This window comes from Pogona vitticeps, chromosome 4, assembly GCF_051106095.1.
Source record: "Pogona vitticeps strain Pit_001003342236 chromosome 4, PviZW2.1, whole genome shotgun sequence".
NCBI lineage: Eukaryota > Metazoa > Chordata > Lepidosauria > Squamata > Agamidae > Pogona > Pogona vitticeps.
The window spans coordinates 93,938,827-93,961,316 of record NC_135786.1 but is presented as its reverse complement, the minus strand read 5'-3'; the positions used below and the strand labels follow the sequence as shown (position 1 = coordinate 93,961,316).

Genomic DNA, 22,490 nt, shown 5'->3' with positions numbered 1-22,490 from the left:
TAATTTTTGGAGTTTCATTATGCTGTGGTTCTCTAGCTGAGATTTTCTCTCCTGCACCAGTGAGACTTCCGAGCTTCCTATGAAAGCAAGACCCTAGTTTTGTTCCCCCCTTTTCATTTTTCATCCATTCCACTGTGCAGAAAACGGCCAAATTCTATGCAGCTTCAATTATGTGCCCATCCTGGTGAATCCTGCACAGGAAGGTCCTAATCCCAACTCTGTTAGAGGCAGACCATGCTTCTGGCCATTCTTTCGTCCCCTAGATAGAAAGTGCTTGAATTTCAAAAAGGTGAAAAGGGGGACTGAGGGGTGCTCAGAGTACATGTCCTTGAGATAGGTTATAAATTCCAAACTGCTAGCTGAGGAGGGGCTTGAAACCACCCCCTTCTCCCTCCATAGGCCTTTTGCAGACTGGACCCATTTCCAACTAAGAATCTGGTGCGGCCTCAACATCAGCCATGTGGTTTTACGATATTAATGACAGCATATCATTTTGGAGCTGCCTAGAAGAACTTGATGCACAACCTTGGAGAAGATGATTTATCACCGCTCGCTGTTTGTTTTTTGTTTTATATAGAGACGAGGCTATTCGTATATGAATTCCCCTGCACAGCTGGACTTAACCGAGGGTACGGCCCCTGGGGCTGGACCATCCACTCACACATCTGCCAGCAGCGATCACATGAGTGGATGAATAGAATTTATTTATTTATTACGGTCAGGTGACCAGCCCACAAAACATATCCATGGATAAAACATACAAAATACAGTTCAAAAATACACAAACAAGCCACAAAACATACCATGTGGCCTAAATACCCTCATTAAGTCCAGCTGTGCGGGGAGATTCATATTCATATATGAATATCCCCATCTCTAGTTTTATATTCTCAATGGTCGATTAAAGGTATTACCTGTTCCTGCATTTGCATTGTTTCTACGACCATGCAGCCTTTTCCTGCTTTTTCCCCACACAGGAAGGATGCCTTTACGTGCAGCAGTTATAATCCTGCACAGCTTGATGTTTGTACTCCTCTTTCCAGGAGAATGCTGTGCAGGAAAGATGAAACTGGGCACAGGAAGTATAACAGTCCTGCACAGTTTGACATCTCTTCCAGAAAAAAAGGTACCTATGAAACATCTGAAAAATTCTGAAACATTTTCTGGCCAATAATTCTTAGAAGAAAAATAGAAAATCATGCACAGAGAAACCTTACTGTAAGGTGGAAAAAGGATTTTACCTACTTCTCATTTCTCATGGAGATTGTCCTACAAGTAAGTCAGAAGGAACATTATGGTTTATTCATGAGAAGTGGAATACTTCCACACATGGATTTCTTGCTTTTTTTTTTACTTATGGAATTTCCTAATAAAAGATTACAGACACTTTTTTTTGTGGGGGGGATAAGGTTGTTTCAGAGCCATCTTTCTGTTAACCACTTTAATTAGCTTAATACACATCCTCCTTTAGGCTTGGGGTTTTGCAGGTCATGTTTTGATTCCGAGTTTTGCACTGATGAAAGTTAAAAGAGGATTAGCAGAAGTGTCTGATTTATTCAGAAGCAACACAAAGAGATGCAAGAGAATTCCAACATGCTGCTCCATCTGATCATGTTAATTGTCATCTAACAAAGGCATCTCGGAGGGCAAAGAGGGTACTCTGTTTTTTGTACACACCGAATCCCCCAGCCTGCATGAAAGGGAAGATGGTAATCACACCAAAGTGTGCCTAACCGTGCTCAGTGGATTTCTTCTTTAGAGTAGTGTTCACTGATCAAAACTGAGTTGAATTAACACTGTTCTATGCACCCACAAAGAATGTGCCTGTTTGATCTGAAAACATACAGCAGCAGACCCAACCAATCTTTGCAAGTAACAAACAGCTTTCATCACAAGGTATCAAAGCGTACTAACAACAAATACATAAATAAATACAAATTTAAAAATGGAATTAAGGACTGCACTTCACTAGGGAAGAGTCAACATGATGTTGAAGTGCCAAAAAAGGTCCCCTTGTTGCCTTGCCATAATTTGTAATCTGTAAGACATAAAATACAACTACAGTGGTGCCCCGCTAGACGATTAACTCGCAAAACGATGAATGCACATGACGATGAGTTTTTGCGACCGCTATAGCGCTTCACAAAACAGTGTTTCCTATGGGCAATTTTCGCTATATATTTTGGTCCATGCTTCGCAAGATTTTTTTCAGGACTGATTCTTCGCAAGAGGACGATTTTAACAGCTGATCGGCGCTTTGCAAAACAGGTGTTTTTGGGACTGATGCTTCACAAGACAGCAATTTTAACAGCTGATTGGAGCTTCGCAAAATGGCTTCCCCATGGACAATTTTCGCAAAACAACGACAATTTGTCCCCATTTGAAAGCATTAAACGGATTTCAATGCATTCCAATGGGGAATCGCATTTCGCACGATGATGTTTTCACAAGACAGCGATTTCAATGGAACGGAGTAACGACGTCTTGCGGGGCACTACTGTATACCACATGGTGAGAAAGCAGTCTAATTTAGGGTATGAGATTTTTAGTGTGGACACTGTTGCCTATTCCTATTTCTCCATAGTGTTGGTTCCCAAACTGGGGGAGGCTGTTCCCAGTGGGGGAGAGGTTTCCTAGAGGAAGGCAAGAGACGGTGCTTTTCATAAAGAAAAAAAATGTTATTGGCTTAAGCAAATTGAGAGATAGTGTTACTAGATTTTAAATTTCTCAGGGAAACCATTTGTACTTATTGCTTTTTAAATTGAGTTTTCATGTTTATTTTTACTTTCAAATTACATATTACTTTTTTATTAGAAGGGAGTTGGATGATGCTAAAGGAAAGTAGAATGAAGACTGAGCATTTCTAAAAAACCCAAAGGGGGATGTGATGCAAAAGTGTTTAAGAACTGATGTTCTACAGCCATGAACGTGCAACTTTCTATCTTTTTATCTCAAGTCTTCAGACACAATAGAACATATACGACACTAGATCTGATTTATGCTGATGTAACTTTATGAAACAAAATTTGCCCATTGTCTGCTGCAGTCTTGTTTCTTGAGCCTGCTTGTGGATTTAACGGGCTCTTGGGAACTCTCTGCCTACTTGCAGTTATAACTGAAAAGACTTGACTTTAGATCCTTCTCATCTGGTTTGACTCACTAGTAGGATTATTTGTTGATTTTTTGCTAGACCTCTTGATGCTGCATCTAGACTCATCCCGGCCCACTCTATTTGAGACCACTCAGACCTTGAGACTGGGAAGTACAATTAAAAAGCATGCAAATAGCAAATTGTGAAATTAAACACATTAAAAATCAAAGCACACAAACACATATTATCTGCTCATTGACCAAGTGGAGTAGATCACCTCATCCCATAATTTCAAGGGAAATATCATGATACTCTACAAGCCATCTATACAACTCCAACAAATTAAATGGTAACAGTCATTAATTCATTCATACCCCATCCATCTAGTGTCTAAGCACTACTCTGGGTGGCTAACAGCAGTTAAAAACACAACTATCTAAATAAACAAGCCAAAATGTTTTGAACTACAAGCACTGATATAAACATGAACGTATTAGGAATAGTGTTTCCATTGTTAACATGTGTATAATATTTGCAAATGTAACATGTTTTCACCTCATGTTTAAATAATATTAACAAAGGTGTCAAATGGTCCTTTTTTGGGATGGCCATTCCAGAGACATTGACTCAAGACATAAGAGTCTCCTCATTCAAGTACCATACTTCAAAAAGTGAAAAATTGTACCAGATTATGATCTCAATGGACAGGTGGACTGACATGGGAGGACCCTTGTTGTTACACAACAGTGTGTCTGGACTTGTAAGCCATCTTTTTGTTTTGTTTTCTTTCCTACCAGCCTTTCTCTCCCTCTATACCAGAGCTCGTTCAGTCTTTCTGCTCACTCTGTTTCTGCCCTAAGAGTCAGCAGGATGTTACCTCTGTCTCTTAATTCTTTGAAGAACTCTGAACCATTCAGAGGGAAGCAGCAATCACATCCTATGTATTATTTTATCTACTATACATTCTGACTGTGTGAACCTATGTAGATATTCACTGGAGACATGAATCTGTTTTGTCTGAACACTGTCTCCTCCATGATGCTTAGGGCAGTCTTCCACTTTGTGACTGAAGAAGGCATTGCTAGCTAAAGACAGATGCAAACTACTTAAAATGGATTGATCTATTAAACACACACACACACACACACACAAGTTGCATTGGTATGTTTGTCAAGTTTCATATGTCAAGGACTCAAGGCCACAGAATTGTGACAGAGAAATATACACAGAGACACAAATACAATCTTTTTTATATTGTATATGTGTGTGTGTCCAATATATTTATTCAAGTTACAGAATACTCTTTCTCTCTATGTGTATGTATGGCACGCATGCACACACACACACACACACACACACACACACACACACACACACACACACACGGAGCCAACTGGATACGTACAAACATACAGTTCCAAATTAAACTGGGGAGCATCATGCACAATGCCAAAACAAATGGAATAGCATAATAGTTTCCAGACTCAGGTTACTGTGTCAGTGTAGAGACTTGAGCTGTGTTAATTCAGCAAGCTTGATCCTGCTTGCCAGAGCATGCTTGTCAATATTTAGCACCCAGGGAGCATGTCATGAGCCTTTACAAAAACTTGCTTATAGACAAAACACTAGAGCGGCTGCTGTGATCCTTTTTCTAATACTGAGATTAAACTAGTGAAATCTGTTTTGAGTTTTTAAGAGTAGGGATATATGGGAGCAGACTTTTCCCCATCTACCTTTGTAATCAAAAAGGGAGAAACAGCACTAAAAAGAAGAAAACGCAGGCAAGATGTATTACATAATGTAAACTACTGCTTTTAGTCTCCTCTCACTTTGTGTTCCATGGTTATAAGATTAAAAGCAGAGCAAAATCAAAAGAGGACACTTTAGTGCTTTCTTAAGACAACGGAACTGCAGACAATTCACTTGTTTTTCTATATTAGTCAAAAACACAATGAGTAAGTCTCAAGATCATCCCTCCTCCTTTACCAAAACAAGCTCTTCTCCTATTATCCGCCTTGTCTTTCTTGTGGCTCGTCTTGTTCAGCCCACCACTGCCTCTTAGCCTCTTATGTTCTTCAAATACCATGTGAAACATCTTGTTCTTAGGGACAATTATCCCAAGAGAACGCCTTCATAGATCTGTACACAGCTTTATTACAAACATAGAGATGGGGTGCTCAGTGGTTTTGAATCCTTGCAAAACTCATTTTGATGCTGTAGCAACTGACGCTTATTTCTCTCTTTACTCTAAGACTCAGTACACTACTTTGGGGTGCAAGAAAGAGGCAGTCAAGGACTGCCCGGGCTCTGATGCAGTTTCTTTTCCCTAGTGATGGTGAGTAGGATTAGCAGTCCCACAACCCCAGCAGGAGACTGACTCTAAGAAGGGCCTTTAGCTGAAGTGCAGGGTGGGTCCTTTAACCAGGCATAGTGAAGCCGGTGCTTCATGTGGCAGAACACAAAAGGAGTTGAGATGCATCACTTCACCCTAGCTGGGAAGACCTGCACCTTATCTCCAAGGGTGCTTGCCACACAACTTCCCAGATAGGCTTTCTGGAGCAAGGGGGTTCCCTGGAAAGGAAGACAAGTGGCTCTAAAGGTCTTTGGTTGTTCCATTTGTTTTTCTTGCTGTGTGCCTTCTTATACAGAAAGATGGTATGAAATTTCCATTAATAAGACATCTACATGTATAATACTCTGTAACCATAATATACAGATAAATGTGATAGGTATGCCATTGGTGCTGGTATGTTGCAGAGGAACTGTGGACCAGGATTCAGGAGACCTGGGTTCAAGTCCCCGTTTGGCTATGGAAACATGGGAGGCGACCTGGAAAACCACTATCGAATATTTCACATACTTTGAAAACCCAATTAAGGTCATCGTAAGTTGGATATGAATGCATGGTACATAACACCTTTCTCTGAAAATATGACAGGGAACCACATGCTTGAAACTCTTCATGGGGCAAAAGTAGAACTGGCAAGTGTAGTAGGGTCTCCCAAAACCTTACAATTCCACCATTATCAACCAATCCTTTGGAAAGAAGATTTTAATTTTTAAAAGGGGAAAGAAAACACCATGTGTACATTAGTTAACATGTGTTTGGATGTAATATGGAGGATGGCTAGGACTGGCCAATATTTTGTTTGCTCCTTATCTGGGGAGTGAAGGAATCTGATCCCCATGTCCTGAACAACAGTCTGAGTTGAAATCAAGATATCCTTCTGATTTCTTATTCTTCTAAATTCTGCAACGTAGGTTCGGGCCTTAAAAAAATATTCTGAGATATATATACATTTCCCCCATAAAAAGCATATCGAATGCACTCTGCTGAATTAATATATGTTGATATGGGTATGGCGTCTTATGCAGATTTTTTTCAATCCTCCTCCCCTCCAATTTTTCCTGCTCCCTTCCCGTCCCCCCCCCTTTTAAAGACGGTCTTGCAGGAGGCCTAGCAAGTGATGCACAAGTGCCAGTTTGTACAAACTCCAAAGGTCTTGGAACAGAACATGGGGGCTGTTCTGCTGAAAGCAACGCTGGACATTTCTGTGTGATAGTTGGAAGATACAAGACAACTCAGAGCTATTTTTTTCCCCCGTGTGTGCAAAGAATCTCATTCCAGTCATGCCTTCCTTTCCTAATTTCCCTTTTCACTGTTTTGTCTCCCTTGCCTTTTCCTTGGGGAACGGTGTGATTGATAGCCTAATCCAATGACTGTATTACAGCTGCCTCAAGTTGGACTCTTTTCCTTATCATTAGCAGTTAGCCTATGGTTAAATTCACAGCTCACTGCTTGGTACAACCCCTGAGATTTAAGGTTCTGGCCTTTTAGAAAATATTTAACATAAAATTGAAATCTTGACATACTCAGAACTTGGTTCTCTGCAAGGACTCCTTAATTAAGCCAATGTACTGTGCCATTGTTCTGTGTAATGCTGTACCACAGCGAACTAGTATCAAGACTTGCAAAGAAGCATAACACTAAATTAAACAGAACCTGGAAGTATGTAGCTCCTACGGTGTATTTCTCTTCCCTGGATGAACCAGATGATTTTGAATATTTAAATTCACTCTCAATAAATGATACTGGGGACAGGTGGAGAGGAGGAGAGCCCAAATTCATTTAGTCAGTTAAAGCTTGGAAGAGTTCAACTGAAGACAATGGAAGGAAGATCCCAAATGTAACTATTAGATCTGCAGAGAGATGGTAGGTAGCCTTATCATGGAAATAATGCATCATTTTGGCTACAAGCATAAGCCTGAATGTCACTAGTACAAATTAAGCTTCAGCCATGAATTCAGCATCTTGCCGCCTCAGGCATGGCAGTAGCCTCAATCTAAGCCCTCTGTCTCAAATAAGGTGATATAAGAATATGAATGAACATTGCAAGAATATTGTAGAAAGGGAGGGGAGGAGGCTGAGGTAGTGTGGTGGTACTTTTATGTGGTGTTCCGGAGGAGGCTCTGACACAAAGTTAGCCTAAATATGAAGTTTCTATGTGGAACTTCCCAACATTTCCTAATGTAAGTGATTATTAATAAACAAACCAATAACACTATGCTCACTAATGATTACTTTTCATTCACTGCGCATGCCTTGACCAAGCAAAGATTCCATAAAATGAAACACAAACTGCAAGTAGTACGGGCGAATTAGAAATGATGAGCCCCCTCATTTATTAAAAACAAGCTAATGGCAAACTGTTCAAAGATCAGGATTTAAAAAAAGAACTTAAAAAAAAAAGCAATGCAAGGAATGGAGGCCCCGCTCTGCTCTGCAAACCTTTGCACTGGCTCTGAGTCAGCCGATGAGCTCCTAGCTTCTACGAAAATGGCAGCTGAGTCCCAGATGAAAAATTATGCATCTCATAAACTGCTATTCTGCTGAAATGTCAAGCTATGGCAGGGCTGTACCTCAAACTCGGCACTTGGCATTTTCCTTCTGTCTGCTTTGTTGCCGTGAAGCAAACATGAACAGTGCGGATTAGTGTAGGGCAGGTAGCAGGCAAGCTCACTGTCAAAAAACCTGTTATTAGGGCTCTGATCTCTTTTCTGCACAGACCAGGGATGGCAGGACAGAGGGAGAAACAAGAAAGCCTACAGGACCGGTATAATGGGGATAACGGGAATTCTTTGTATGGCTGTGTACGTGATGCATGTAAATGAGCCACTCTAATGGGCAAGGTACACTTAACAAAAATAACAGCCCCAAATTAAAATTGGATCAGTTTTGTATTGCAGTCCTGCTCTCTGAGTAGGGATTCTGTGGCCCGGCTCTCAAAAGTAGGCTTTAATACATTCTGTTCTAGTCTGTCTGATTCTCTCTCTCTCTCTCTCCAGGTGCAATTTACGTCCCACTAAAATAAATTGTAAGAATCCCATTGATTTTAACAGAGATGAATTGCACCCCCTGCTCTCACATGCATGCATATCACATACATTTCCTGTCTCACAAAGGCAAGATTTCGATTCATGTCTAATGACTAGAGCTGACATGTAATCAATAAACAACTTGTGAGTTAGAAAACAGAAAGCTCCTACTTCTCCTCCCTTCACCTCACCCCACCTCACCTTGTCTTCTCCAAGTGCTGTGTCAGAGAGGCAAAACAATTCCTGCAGCCTCGCCGCTCCTCATTTGCATTTATCACATTTCCAGGAGAATAACACACAGTTACCATAACTAGCCATTATTTCAGGGACCCGCACACATTTTTCCTCAGTATAACAGAACACTTTATTGGTTCTTTTTTTTTTTGAGAATTTTTTTCTGAGATGATACGGCCATATTACTTAAAGACAACTAAAACTAAACTCAAGGATATGTGTGCGCATCTGTCTGTCTGTATCTTAAACATTTCTTCTAATGGTTGTTGTAGGTTTTTTGGGCTGCTTGACCATATTCTGGAGGTTTTTTCCCCTAATGTTTCGCCAGTCTCTGTGGCTGGCATCTTCAGAGGACAGGAGTTAGAACTCTGTCTGTGTTCTGGTGTAGTGTGTGGGATAGTTGAATATCTGCAGCTATAGGATCATCTTTTTGTCCTTTTCAGGCGATTGGGTGAATATGCTGATGAGGATGTTTTTTTGTTATAGGTGTACGTATACAATACAACCATATACACTCATGTAATACACCCATAACAACAACAACAACAAAAAAAACCACCCTGATCACCATAATCACCCAATCTCCTGAAAAGGACAAAAAGATGATCCCACAGCTCCAAATACTCAACTATCCCACACACTACACCAGAACACAGACAAAGTTCTAACTCCTGTCCTCTGAAGCTGCCAGCCACAGAGACTGGCGAAACGTTAGGAAGAAAAACCTCCAGAACACGGCCAAACAGCCTGAAAAACCTACCGCAACCATCAGATCCCAGCTGTGAAAGCCTTCGAGAATACATTTCTTCTAATGTTTATTCCCAAAATGCTAGGCATGCATCTAGGTAAGCAACAGGAAGCTGTTAATTAGCTGCAATTCACCATCACAACATATATGGTATCACTTCCTCTGGAATAAAATCCAGCTAGGATCCTGGTCCTTAATTCCTTAATGCCGCCCCGAGTAGACCTTTGGTCTAGATGGGCGGGGTAAAAATCTAAATAAATAAAAATAGAATAAAATAAATTAATGTTCATTCTTAAACAACTATTAATCCTCTTTCCACATATGAAAACCATGGCAGGGATGTCAGCTGTAGCTTCTTAGTTGAAGTGACAGTTAAGATTGTCTGTATCTTTGTATATTCCTAGTCATGCAGTATTACCATTAGTGATTTGAAGGGAGTCATTTATTTAGGAATGAGGGGTGGTAATTTTCCTTCTTTTCAACGGACGCATCTGTCTTCTTATTTCGCTATACATAGAATAGTTGCTAATAGGGCTTTCAAGATAAGTGACGTATTTATGGAATGGTCTTACCAGTTCCAATCCCCAGAGTGTTTCTATGGTAGAACCAGGGAACTGAACCCAGGCCTCTTAAATCCTAGTCCATTACACAATCCACTACACCATACTGAGCACCCTGTATACCTCTAGATCTATCTATATATTTTTGGCCCATTGCCTGCGTGCACGCTGCTGGCTGTTTTTCTCCCCCTGCTGCCCCATTTACCCTAACTGATGAGGGAAGCACGCCAAACACAGCATTAAAAGTGGCTCTTCCCATCCTGGAGGTAAGAAGACACTCTGCTGTACCAATCTGCAGGGCTCTGTGGTATGTGTGGCCACCCTTGCACCCACCTACATCATGGAAAGTGCCACAACTGCCACTGAATTTTAGTAGAGACTGTAGTGGCAGTAGAAACCTCAGCAAAAATGCTGCCTCTGTTGGAGAGGTTCCAATATAGCCCCACAAACACAAGGAGGTTGTTCAAACCTGTTTTAAAGTTTGTGTAGTGTAATGGCTAGGGACGTGGTGGCACTGCGGGCTAAACCGCAGAAGCCTGTGCTGCAGGGTCAGAAGACCAAGCAGTCGTAAGATCGAATCCACGCGACGGAGTGAGCTCCTGTCGCTTGTCCCAGCTCCCGCCAACCTAGCGGTTCGAAAGCATGCAAATGCAAGTAGATAAATAGGGACCACCTCGGTGGGAAGGTAACAGCATTCCGTGTCTAAGTCGCACTGGCCATGTGACCACGGAAAATTGTCTTCGGACAAAACGCTGGCTCTATGGCTTGGAAACGGGGATGAGCACCGCCCCCTAGAGTCGAACACGACTGGACAAAAATTGTCAAGGGGAACCTTTACCTTTAATGGCTGTTCTGCACGATGAGTGAGGAAGTTTCTAGTCCAGATTCCAAAGATATGAAATGGGTTCAATTGTGAACCCACTTTGTAGCCATATACAAACTATTACCTCAAAGCTCCCCATTTATAACATTAAAATACCTTACAGTGGCTTACACTGAGAAGCCTTGCAGTGGTGCTATAAGGATGACCAAGACAATGTAAGTATAACAAACAATAAAACATACTGTACAAATACTCAACTTTGTCATCACTTATGGAAAGCAAAGGAGTTCTTTTGAAATTGAGCGGTTGGCATATGTAGAGAATGTGATTAACCTTTAAAATATCTCTGTTGCTTGCCTAAATGTACCATAAATCTTCACAAAGAGTAGAAATTATAAATCCTTGATTAATAGGCTATTAAAAACCAGACCTGATATTAATGCAAGATCTGTGTTTCAAGTGTGGTGAAAGAAATAAAACAGTGGAAAAACATGCACATTGGTTGTTAAAAGACTGACTGGATAATGATAAATAACAGATATATCAAACAGATATATCATACAATAAAGCGCTCTTAAAACAGGATATGTTCATGCTGAGTGATTTGCACTTTTTTTGTGTAAAATTGTGTATGATGCTCTGCAAAGGTGTGAATATGATGATTATTATTTTTTGTTGTACAACTATGTTTTCTGGCACTTAAAGTAACTGGTCTTGTGAAAAGTTGATACACAGTATAAATTTTGTATTAATTTTACATTCTCTCTCAACTAAAGAAAACTGGCTTTTTATGTTTATGATCTAAAAATAATATAGTCATCAAATGCTGTGACAGTCAATGTGTCCCCATTTCTGTTCAAAACAAAATGATATCTGTATGTGTGTGCCATTATAAGCAGACAGAATGATGTAATACTGGGTTACTACTCAAATACGCAGTATTACTCCTGCAGTACTAATATTTCTAAGCAGTATTTCTTCTATCAAAACTGTTATGAAGAAAGTGAATTGTTAACTATTCAAAAGTTTAAAATCCTTGGAACGGTAATAGTTCCATTGTATTAGTGTTTCTGCTGCTGGTAGTAATGACAGCAGTAATTATGATGAGAAGGGTTTGGAGGTGTTATTGCTTGCATTGTATTTATACGTTGTCATGATATCAGAGAGGATGGAGAGTAATTTTAAAATGTTTAATAATTGCATAGGAACAAAGGTCTCCTGACTACTGAGATAAAGTGGATAGTGGCCCTTCTGGTGTCAGCTTCTCCTATCTGGAATGCTGTCCCCTGGGAGGCTCTATTGACACTTCCCTGACTTCAGTGTCCTTTCTGCATCAGGCAAATGCCTTGTTATTTGCCCGTGGCTTTCAGACACTGTTGTTCTGTTGTGATTTGATACTAATGAAGAGGTTTACAAGCCCCTGTTGGATCTTCATACAGTGCATCCAAAAGTATGACAAAACTCCTGAGTGGTGGATGAGGGGGTGCAGAGCTTATGCAAATCCTTATGCCCCCATCATGACGAGAGCAGCATCACTTATTCAGGTGAATGAATAAGTCATATTGCTTTGCTGCGTGGTTTTTTTGTAATCTGTAAACTGTGACGTTTGTTTCAGATGTGTTTTACTGTTGGCTTTTATTAACCACTCTTCTGGGTTGAAGAGAACGGCTTGAAGATTTCAAAAATAGAGAATAAACAAAATCATATTTAGCTACTACATAGTGCTTTTGAATGTTCAAAATGCCATTTACATCTTACAAGTACCTCTGAAATATCAAAACTTATTATCAGTGATACATGATAGTATAACTAGCTTCTGAACATTAACCTAGAAATCATATATTTTTCACTTCTGAAAGACTAAGGAGATCATTTCCATTTCTGGAAGCTATGCCAGAGTTTTACTCTGCTTCTTTTGAGCTCTGAATTGCAGAAATGTCTGGCCTCTTGAAACTAAAACTGCTTCCAAAATAATGTGTTGGGGGCACTTCTTGGAGTACTGACCAATACTGATGCCCAGACCAATAATACAATAGGCCCTATTTAACAGGACAACCATCAATTTTTTCTTCATTTCTCACATGTAATCTAGGCACAAAGAAAAGCCACCTGAGCTTTGTTACAAATTTGTTGCAAGCTGGTCTGAATAATAAAGAGGAACTTGTGTTATTGAATTTAAATTATTTAAATTTAAGCGATCAATAGGCTTAGTTTTCTCACACCTAAAGCCAAACAAACACAACCAGAGTATTAATAATAAAGATGTTAGCCCCAGCATGGGGGCATGTGAGCAACATGAGTGAATGACATTTTCAGGACTCAGTGAGGGCCTCTTCCAGCTCTGCCGTTCTAAGATGATTATGATAAGGATAATGAACTTGATTACTGCTATATCTGATGCTGCTGTTACTGTACCACTAATAATAATACTCTGCCAAGCTGCCAGTGGTTGTGGGTAAATTTGACCATATCACTCCAGTCCTGGCTTGCCTGCACTGGCTACCTGTCATGTTTCCCATGATCATCTACCTACAACTCCAGATCCACTCAGGCAATGCTCCTTCAGGTGGTCATGCCCAAAGATGCCAAGGAAACATCTACCAGAAGTTGCATCTTTTTGTGGCGACGTTAATCTTTTGGAACCAACTCCCAGTTGAGCTGCATCTGGCCCCCTCCCTGCCTACATTTAAGAGGCTGCTGAAAATGATGCTCTTTAGATATGCACTTGTTGACAACCTTGTAGGATTATCTTTTGCCACTGCCCTGCCATTCTTTTGTGAAGTGCTGCATCACTTTGCTTTTAAATTTGACATGTTTATCTTACCATTTTTTTACGTTTATTGTCTGATTTACTATCTGTATGCTTTGTTTGGCTTTTAGGTTGTTCACTGCCCAGAATAGTGCATTGCACTAATGAGGCGATATAGAAATGAAATGAAATGAATACATACATGCATACATACCCAGTTTCCCCAAGAATAAGACCTAATCTGAAAATAAGCCCTAGTGTGATTTTTCATTTGTGGTGCTGGAGGAGGCTCTTGAGACTCCCTTGGACTGCAAAGAGAACAAATCTATCCATTTTGAAGAAAATCAACACTGAGTGTTCACTGGAAGGACAGATCCTGAAGCTGAGACTCCAATACTTTGGCCATCTCATAAGAGAAGACTCCCTGGAAAAGACCCTGATGTTGGGAAAGTGTGAGTGCAAGAGGAGAAGGGGACAACAGAGGACGAGATGGTTGGACAGTGTCATCGAAGCTAGCAACATGAATGTGACCAAACTCTGGGAGGCAGTGGAAGACAGGAGGGCCTGGCATGCTCTGGTCCATGGGGTCACGGAGAGTTGGACACAACTAAACAACTAAACAACAACAAAATGATTTTTCAGGATGCTTGTAATATAAGCCCTACCCCCCAAAATAAGCCCTAGTTGAGTGAAATCCTGCCCTCCACCATTGTGCAGCAACCAGAAGATGACACAACTGGATTTGAATAAATGTAGATTGTTGTACACAGAAAATAGAAAAAAACAACATCCCCTGAAAATAACCCCTAATGCGTTTTTTTTGAGCAAAAATTAATATAAGACCCTGTCTTATTTTTGGGGAAACACAGTACATACATACATATTCCAAACAAAATTTGTTAAGGAAAGAATATGAACATCTGTCTTCAAAATAAAAATGATTCCTAGTGTTGTCCTGGATAAGAAAACATCTCCTTTCACTGATATGCCATGTGGCACATACACCAGAACCACTTACAAAGCCAGATGTTTTTAAGTCACTTTCATCCTTAATGGCTGTTAATTTTAACTAGAAAGCAGTGATTAGGTTTTTTTAAAATCAAGTTTCTAGTAATTATAATCAATTTGTTACGTGTCATCATACCTGCATGGAACTAGAAAAAAATCCATACCATACTTCTAGTCACTAGCATCTAAATTTCAGAATGTTGGCTAATGATGTTACCGGTGCCTTTTCAGAGCTGGTCAATGTACATTTCAAAGAAATAATTTTTCATAAAGTGATTTCCAAGTGACCAATCCAGTATTCAATAAAATATGTTTCCTCTCAGCAGTCAAGGTAGTCAAACAAATACTTGCACTTTTAGAAGAGGTAACTGTGTTAGTCTGAGTAAATGTGTCAGTCAAAAAGAAAAGAAAGATTTAAAAAAGACAAAAACATTGTGGCACCTTAAAGGCTAGCTGTTATATTTTAATATAAGCTTTCGTGGACCTTCTGTGACCACTTCTTCACACATATGAAGTGGAATACAGAAGTTAAACAGTAAAATGTTCATGCTAGGGTCTAGAAGACAGTGGTGTAAAGTTGCATGTGTGAAATAAACAGACATCTGATGCAGGGTTGGGGATGGCGAACTCAGCCTCAGAGGGCTTCATGCAGTCCACTTCTTTTTTGTGAACAAAAATTTTCTTAAGTAATGTGAATAAGGGTTCGATTTCTACTAAAAGTAAAATGCTGACTCTTTCCTAGATACCTTATGGACAGGGCATCATTTTTTCCCACTGTAAAACAGAGTTTTCAGCCCTGAATTCTTAATAAATAATAGGCAAAATCTTTTTTTTTTTAAAAAAAGAATTGAACTATTTACAGATAATTCTTAGCTGCTATTCATTCTGAAATATAGGCTTTTTAGTTAAAAAATAACCCATAATGCAGTACTGCAAACTATATTACAGTTACAAATCTATAATTTTAAGCTAATCCTATTAGAACAATTTATTTCAGTAATACAGAAATAGCATAGGAGAATGCAACCAGCAGGCTGTCCACCAGTAGAACAAATTGTAGCTACAATTGCACAGCATGGAAATAAATGGAGCCAGACAGTTTGAACTATAAATCCTTTTATATGGAAAGCTTCCAAATTTAAACAAAAGCCTGCATTCTATTTTGTACTTAAGACAATGTATGGGATAACTACTATTTTGTATTTTAAAACAGGTGTGCTCCCCCCACACACACACATAGTCAAGCCTGATAGGTCTTTGTGATTAACAGGATCACCTGTATGTGCAAAATCTTCCATGGTATATTGGAAACAGACTTCACATTGGTGGTACAAAAGAACACTCATCACTTGAGTGTTCAGAATTCTCTCCCAGAATTCTCCCAGCCTGGAATCAACTAGATCAAACTGAGCGCTTAATTTATGTCTGGCTGATTACCACTGTCCAAAAAAAGTATTCGGCAACCCTCATGCACACAAAGAATGCTCCTTGAGGATTTTTTTTTTAAAAAAATCTGAATGGGGCATGTGACTACATGCATCAGTAACATCTCCCAATGTACCCATCCTTATGCGGGGATCATTGGGTTTTGACGAGGGTGTGAAGGGAGCTTCTGAAATTTCAAGGTTTTGGAATGCCCTGCAGGAGTATACAGTAAATACTTTCAGTTGAACGTCCTTTCAAGAACAGCCCTATTCAGGAATTCAACTTGAAGACATGCATAGTCCAAAGGGTCATGGGGATGGACACGTTAGCCCAGCTTCACCCTACTCAACCCAAAAATCCTGGAGATCTTGATATGTTCAGTGCAAAGATCTGCCTAAGCATTAGAAGTGCATTCAAGTGAGTGTACTTAACAGTGTTTCTGTGACCAGCAGTCCTGATAAGGAAGAGCCAGCAATTGTGGAAAAGCTGTAGGCATATTCAAATAAATGCCCTGACAGCAACTATGCAGACCTCCTCACTGTTTGTGTGAAGATCTGCAGGACTTCTAGTCAAAGTAAGGATGCAACCTTCATCCTTTACCCCCATGACTCTTTGAGCTTTACATGCTCTCCACTGAAGACTTGAATAGGGCTGAAGTGTGACGTTCCCTAACACATGAATGGCTTGTCCATGGGGTACACAAAAACCTCCTCAGATATTAATTCATTCCGAATTCCTGAAGAGGGCTTTCCTATGTCTGAGTATCCCACCAGGAACCCATGGACCTCAATCAGTAACTACTGTCTGCTCTCTTCATCCAATTTTCCCTTTTGGTGGAAAGCAACAGCATAATCATTTATGTTTGTTCAGCTCTCACCTCTCATAGACACTTTTGTTCCTACACAAGAGGATTGCCATAAGGTCTAATGAGCCATCTTCTACTTTCTGCTTTTTTTGAGTGTGTTCTATTGAAGCACACTGGCCCTTGGGTGCAAGAAGAGACCAGGGCACATGTTCCACATAACAATCCAGTCTTTACTTTTGAAAAACTGTCAGTTTCAACTTCGGTGCATTTCTCCAAATCCCACCTGCATTCTTCCACTCTTTTGTTCACAAACCATTACAAAAGAAAAAAAAGTTTTTAATTGACATATAGGCCTGTTTCCTAACATATGTATTCTTGCTTATGCTTTTCCTTTACATTTTTGTAAACACTTTCCTCATTGTCTAAAACATATTTTAACCCATATTTCTACAAATTTCTGTCCCTTGCTTTAAAAAGAAGTAATTGTTTAAATATATCTGTTTTTCTTTGCATGTACTTTTGTATACTTGGCTTTGTATATTAATTTTACAGAAGTTCACTCCAACCCTTGCAAGTGTGTACATTTCAAAGGCAATATCTCACAATATGTCTCGGAAGGTGCAAAATGGACACTTCTGAAAATCTTAATTGCAGTGAAATAGTTATTCCTACAAAGAGTAAGAGAAAGCAGAAGACTAGGAACGTGTGGTGGGAAGTAAGGATCTAGAGAGGATAGGATTTATGCACCATCCTTCTCTTGTATAGAGTGATTTGCCCATTGTCACCCTCTGTGCCTTTAATTGGGGAAAGAGGTTCATGGACACAGCTGTATCAGAAGGCTACTGGTAGTGAAATATTCTAATGGCCCCAGTGGCCAAGAGTGCAGGAAGGCCAGGAGGGAGGGAGAACAATACATATGGATAAACCAAACTGGAATGGATATGGTCTCTATTGTTTGCTACTGAATAGCATTTGGTGCACCAACAGGCAAGAATCTAATCATCAACCTATGCAGTTGCTGGCAGACGCACAGTGGTGCCTCGCTTGACGACGTTAATTCGTTCCAGCGAAATTGCTGTAGAGCGAAAACATTGTAAAGTGAAATTAAAAAGCCCATTGAAATGCATTGAAAACCATTCAATGAGTTCCAGTGGGCTGAAAACTCACCATCCAGCAAAGATCCTCCATAGGGGTGGCCATTTTCCATGCCTGTGCGGCGAGGAATCCGTCCCTAAGCACAGTGGGGGGCTATTTTCTTCAGCCGGTGGCCATTTTGAAACCCGACGACCAGCTGTTTTTGATCGTCATAAAGTGAAAATCGGTTCCCAAAGCAGGGAACCGATCATCGCAAAGCGGAAAAAAACTATTCAAACCATTGTTTTGCGATTGCAAAAGTGATCGCAAAAGCGATCGCAAAAACATTGTTGTGAAGCAGATTCGTCGTTAAACGGGGTAATCATAAAGCGGGGCACGAGTGTATCAGTGCCCAGCCTGCCCATTGGGCAACCACAATGGAGTGGAAAGATGAGAGACCCACAAGGACCCTGAGTAGGTCTCCCCTGCCACTTGAGGAAGGAGCTAGCCATCCTGCCCAAAAGTCAGACTTATGCCATGAACCCCATCCTGCCGAGTGTTCACAATGTTCCCCTAGGATAGCTGTAGCACTGAAAAAAAGCATGCATTAACAATTGGTTAAAACAACTGTGAACCTAACTTGCTAAGAAGAAGACATTCCCTTGTTCATGAATGTTAAAAAAATAAAAATTAAAAAAATCTTTCTTGACCCAGAAAAATGGTGGCTTACCAAGAACCCTAGTGAAGGCAAAGGGTTGGGGAAGAGTCTGACCAAGAAAAGAGGATGGGAAGCACTATGGGCAACTCAAACCTGCCAAGTACACCGGAGATATACCCAGTCCTGTCTGCTCTGGGCTAGTCAGGCCATGGACTGGCCTTCAAGAAATGGATGGGCAGTTTCTGGCACACAACACAGCAGTGCTGAATGTCTGAAGACCACCGTACCTCCTAAGCAAACTGCCACTGTCCTCCTCCTCTTCCTCTCCATTCTTTGCAGGAGCACACTGCCCCCCCCCGGCAATACATGTATCAATGACACCAACAGGCTGATTATCAAAATAATCTTTGGCTCCCAGCCCTAGGAAAAAATATTCTGTTAAATGATGATGCAACCTCTGACCAAAAGGTCCCAACATGGATATACCCATATCCTTGCCTCTTTTTCAAATTTGCTATTGATTATGTACTGTACATGTTTTCAATAAAGTCAGTGCTTGGCTCTCCCCTGTTGAAATCAATGAGACCCAAAATACTTTGGCAGGTTCATAGCCTAGTAAATCTTGCCCTCCCTTACCCCTCCCGTCTTCTATTTCCCTGTGTTGTAAGCTGTGAAAAATTGAAAGGGGCTGCTATCTATGGTTACTTTTGGATATTCTGAAGTTCCATGCCAGAGGAGAAATTTTCCTATATTTTTTACAGTCTGGGAGGTTTCAAGCTGCAAAATATGTGGGTACATTCCCTCTCTTCCAACAGAGAGGTGAATTATCAACCATGAAAACAGAGTTTTAGTATGGAAAGAGGGGCCAGCCAAGACAAGGGCAGAGAGTTCAGGTGCTGCTATAAACCACATGATACACACACTTTAAATCTGTGGGGTAGAGGGCATGCTTTCCATAATGCAGCAATTTTATAGTTTTATTGGTCTGACATGCCGTGAAGGAATATTCAGAATGGCAGCTTAAAAAATGAATAAAAACATTTTTTAAAAACCATATTGCCAAATGGTGTTACTTATATAAAATACTACTGCAATAGTCCTTTTATTAATTTTTAATGTGCAACACCCTCTGTGACCTCTTTTATTCTTCTGCTGTCAACATGGCAGGGCGGAAAAAATTGAAATGGGATAATAAAGTGTAGGAAATGCTTAAACCCCACGAGGAGGCAACTGCGTTCCCGCTTTCTCTTCTGTCAGCCTGTCTGTATCTCTGCCTTTTTACGTGCACTCCTGCATCCTGTACGGATTGCACTGAATAAGCTTACTTCTGCAATAAGCTGATGCTTCCCTTTCATTCTTAAAATTTACTTTAAATATTACCTATTAAACACAAATAGTGTTTATCCGTAGAAGGCTGTGGGCCAATTTACTGCTGTAAATGGTTCCTATACATTTATAAGTCAATTAGAAAAAAACTAACACACCCAGCAAGCTAATCACCCCAGGACAGCTTTCCTCTTTTCCACACACAATAGAGCAACATGAAAGAACACTGTTTCCTTTTGTCTGTCCAGCCTTCTCTAAATATATTTGGCCTGATTCAGCTGCATTTTGCTAGAACAGCGGGACACCATTATACTATGAATATTTACCACTGTTTATATCTCCAAGGAGACTAATCTCCATACCACTACAGTCCAGAAGCTCACAGCATTGTCTCTGCAGGACCAGGTTCATGTTGTCACAGCAACTGAGGGCACGGGGTCAAACAGATTAATCCATCAGTGAAAATAAAACACTGCAGGAGTGTACCTAAACTCCTCCCCCCAAACACACAACACACACTTCCTGATAGACAGTTTAAAATAACACTCCATGCCGGAATCCATCACATAAAGTGTGTAGATGTATATATCACAAAGGGGTAAAATGGAGAAATATTGGATTGGAGTGTGTGGTTTCATCTCCCGTGGGAAACCATTTATGGAAATGCGGTAAGAAAGCAGATTACAGGGAGGGAGGGAGAAGGCAAGCACTGCATAGGAGGAAAAAAAAAATACGACAACCCCCACATTGCACAGGGAATGTTTGTATTTTCTACTTGCAATGCCCTTTGATTAGCCTCTGTCTAACATGTGGCCTGACAACTGTGACAGAATGAAAAATTCCAGGAAAACTGTGGGTCATGAGAGAAAAGAGATTTCTCCCTTCCTCTGGGGTGACCCCATCACTACATTGCCTTGCAGTATTTCACCATTAAGGAAAGGGCAACCCAGGAGTGTTCACACTCAATCTGTTCCATCTGTCACGACTGTTAGGAAACACTGACCGGCAACAAGCTTAAAACTCAACAGACATTCAGGGCACACCACACATACCTCTTGATATTTTGCTGGCCTCAGAGGTAGCCTTTTCTTTTCCACAGGAAAGGGCAACACCTACCTGATACGCCACCATATGTGGTCTTGTTCCCCTGTCCAACAGCGGGCCAAGGTGTGCCATCTGCTCTCAGCCCCATCAGCCCTGACACGGTGTTGGTGGCTGTAACACCGTCCGCGCCACCTGAGAACACATGTCATTGATAACTTTAACAAGCGTGCCAACACAGCAACAGACATTAATAATTATTCTATGTTAGTAGCAATAAGACTATTATGAAGACAAGCTTAGCCTTTCCTCACTTTATCTCTCGGTCTATCTTTTTCCCCCCTCAAGAAATACATCATCATCGTTGCTTTACTTTTGATATTAACATATTCAATACTCATTGGGTAATTTTCATATTCTAAAGATGTCACATTCAGCGACCCTCACAACAGGAGGCACACTTGTCACAGAGCTGTGATGATCTGTAGCTCCCTCTTAAATGCACACTTCAGCACAATCTCCTTTTTGCCTCTTTATCAGATGTGGTGAACGCTTTATCCATCAGGTGTTTTCACTTTCAACTCCCACCATTCCTTACTGCTGACTAAAGTGGGTGTGGCTTAAAGGAACTGAAAGCCCCAAATACCTGGTAGATTAAAAGTTTTCCACCTCAGTTCTACTGTTCTGTATTACATGTGAAATGTCCCAAAGATACAGAGAGATCTAAGAAAATTCCATTGTGCTAGCTTTCTCAAATATAGAAATTAAGAGCAGACTGATAGCTGATTCTGATGCAATATTTTTCCTCCAAAAGAGGAAATTATATGTTCATTTTCCACAATCATTTTATAAGAATGAGTGCTTACAGTCTTTCTGCAACTTAGTTTGAGATGAACTTCAAATGCAGTTTTTTGAACATCTCACTCAGATTAGAAATCAAGAGGAGTTTTGACAAGATTAGTTTCTGAGGTAACTTGTAACCAAAAAACCCCAAGCTTTAAGTTCCTTGAGATATGATGCTTTTACCCAACTCTTTGAGCTGGGCTCACTTCCAGGCAGAATTGGCATTTGTACAATGTGGCATTTGAAAAGCCAACCATTGATATTACAGTGTATGGATTTTATACAGGAAATCAGGTGCATGGTTTAGCTTAAACCCCACATACAAGAGCTTCAAGTAGACATTAGGCTGAAGAATGGATGTGAGGAAAAAGGTGGGGTGTGCTTGGAATGAAGATGACTTCTCAAACTGAAGGTGACCGGATGAAAAAGAGAACAGAGTTCCTGTACATTTAATAGCTGCGTAGAAAAGGAAGTTTGAGCAAATGCAGTTTTTAATGAAAGCTACGTGTGCTGAAATGTCCTCTTCCAGAGGACTATGAAAGATATAGGAGCCAGGCTCTCTTTTTTGTCTGATCACTCTGCTCAAACGTGTTTTTGTTCCTGATCACACAGAAGCCAGCAACTTTAATTATATCATCCAAATTATCCCTTTGTTTGAACAACATAAGAAACTGATGAATATGCTGACCAGGTGCTCCAAACAGATATTCATGTGATTAGGCAGGCACA

The 22,490-nt window shown here is 40.4% G+C and overlaps 1 protein-coding gene across 2 annotated transcripts in view; it reads right to left on the bottom strand.

Annotated features, from left to right (window-relative positions):
- Nucleotides 1-22,490, bottom strand: part of DPYD (dihydropyrimidine dehydrogenase) — a 623,728-nt gene that overhangs the window by 108,346 nt on the left and 492,892 nt on the right. For both annotated transcript variants that reach the window (XM_020801233.3, XM_072997958.2), the window contains exon 18: nt 20,994-21,113. In XM_020801233.3, coding sequence (XP_020656892.3) covers nt 20,994-21,113 — 120 coding nt within the window. The remainder of the gene's footprint in view (nt 1-20,993; nt 21,114-22,490) is intronic.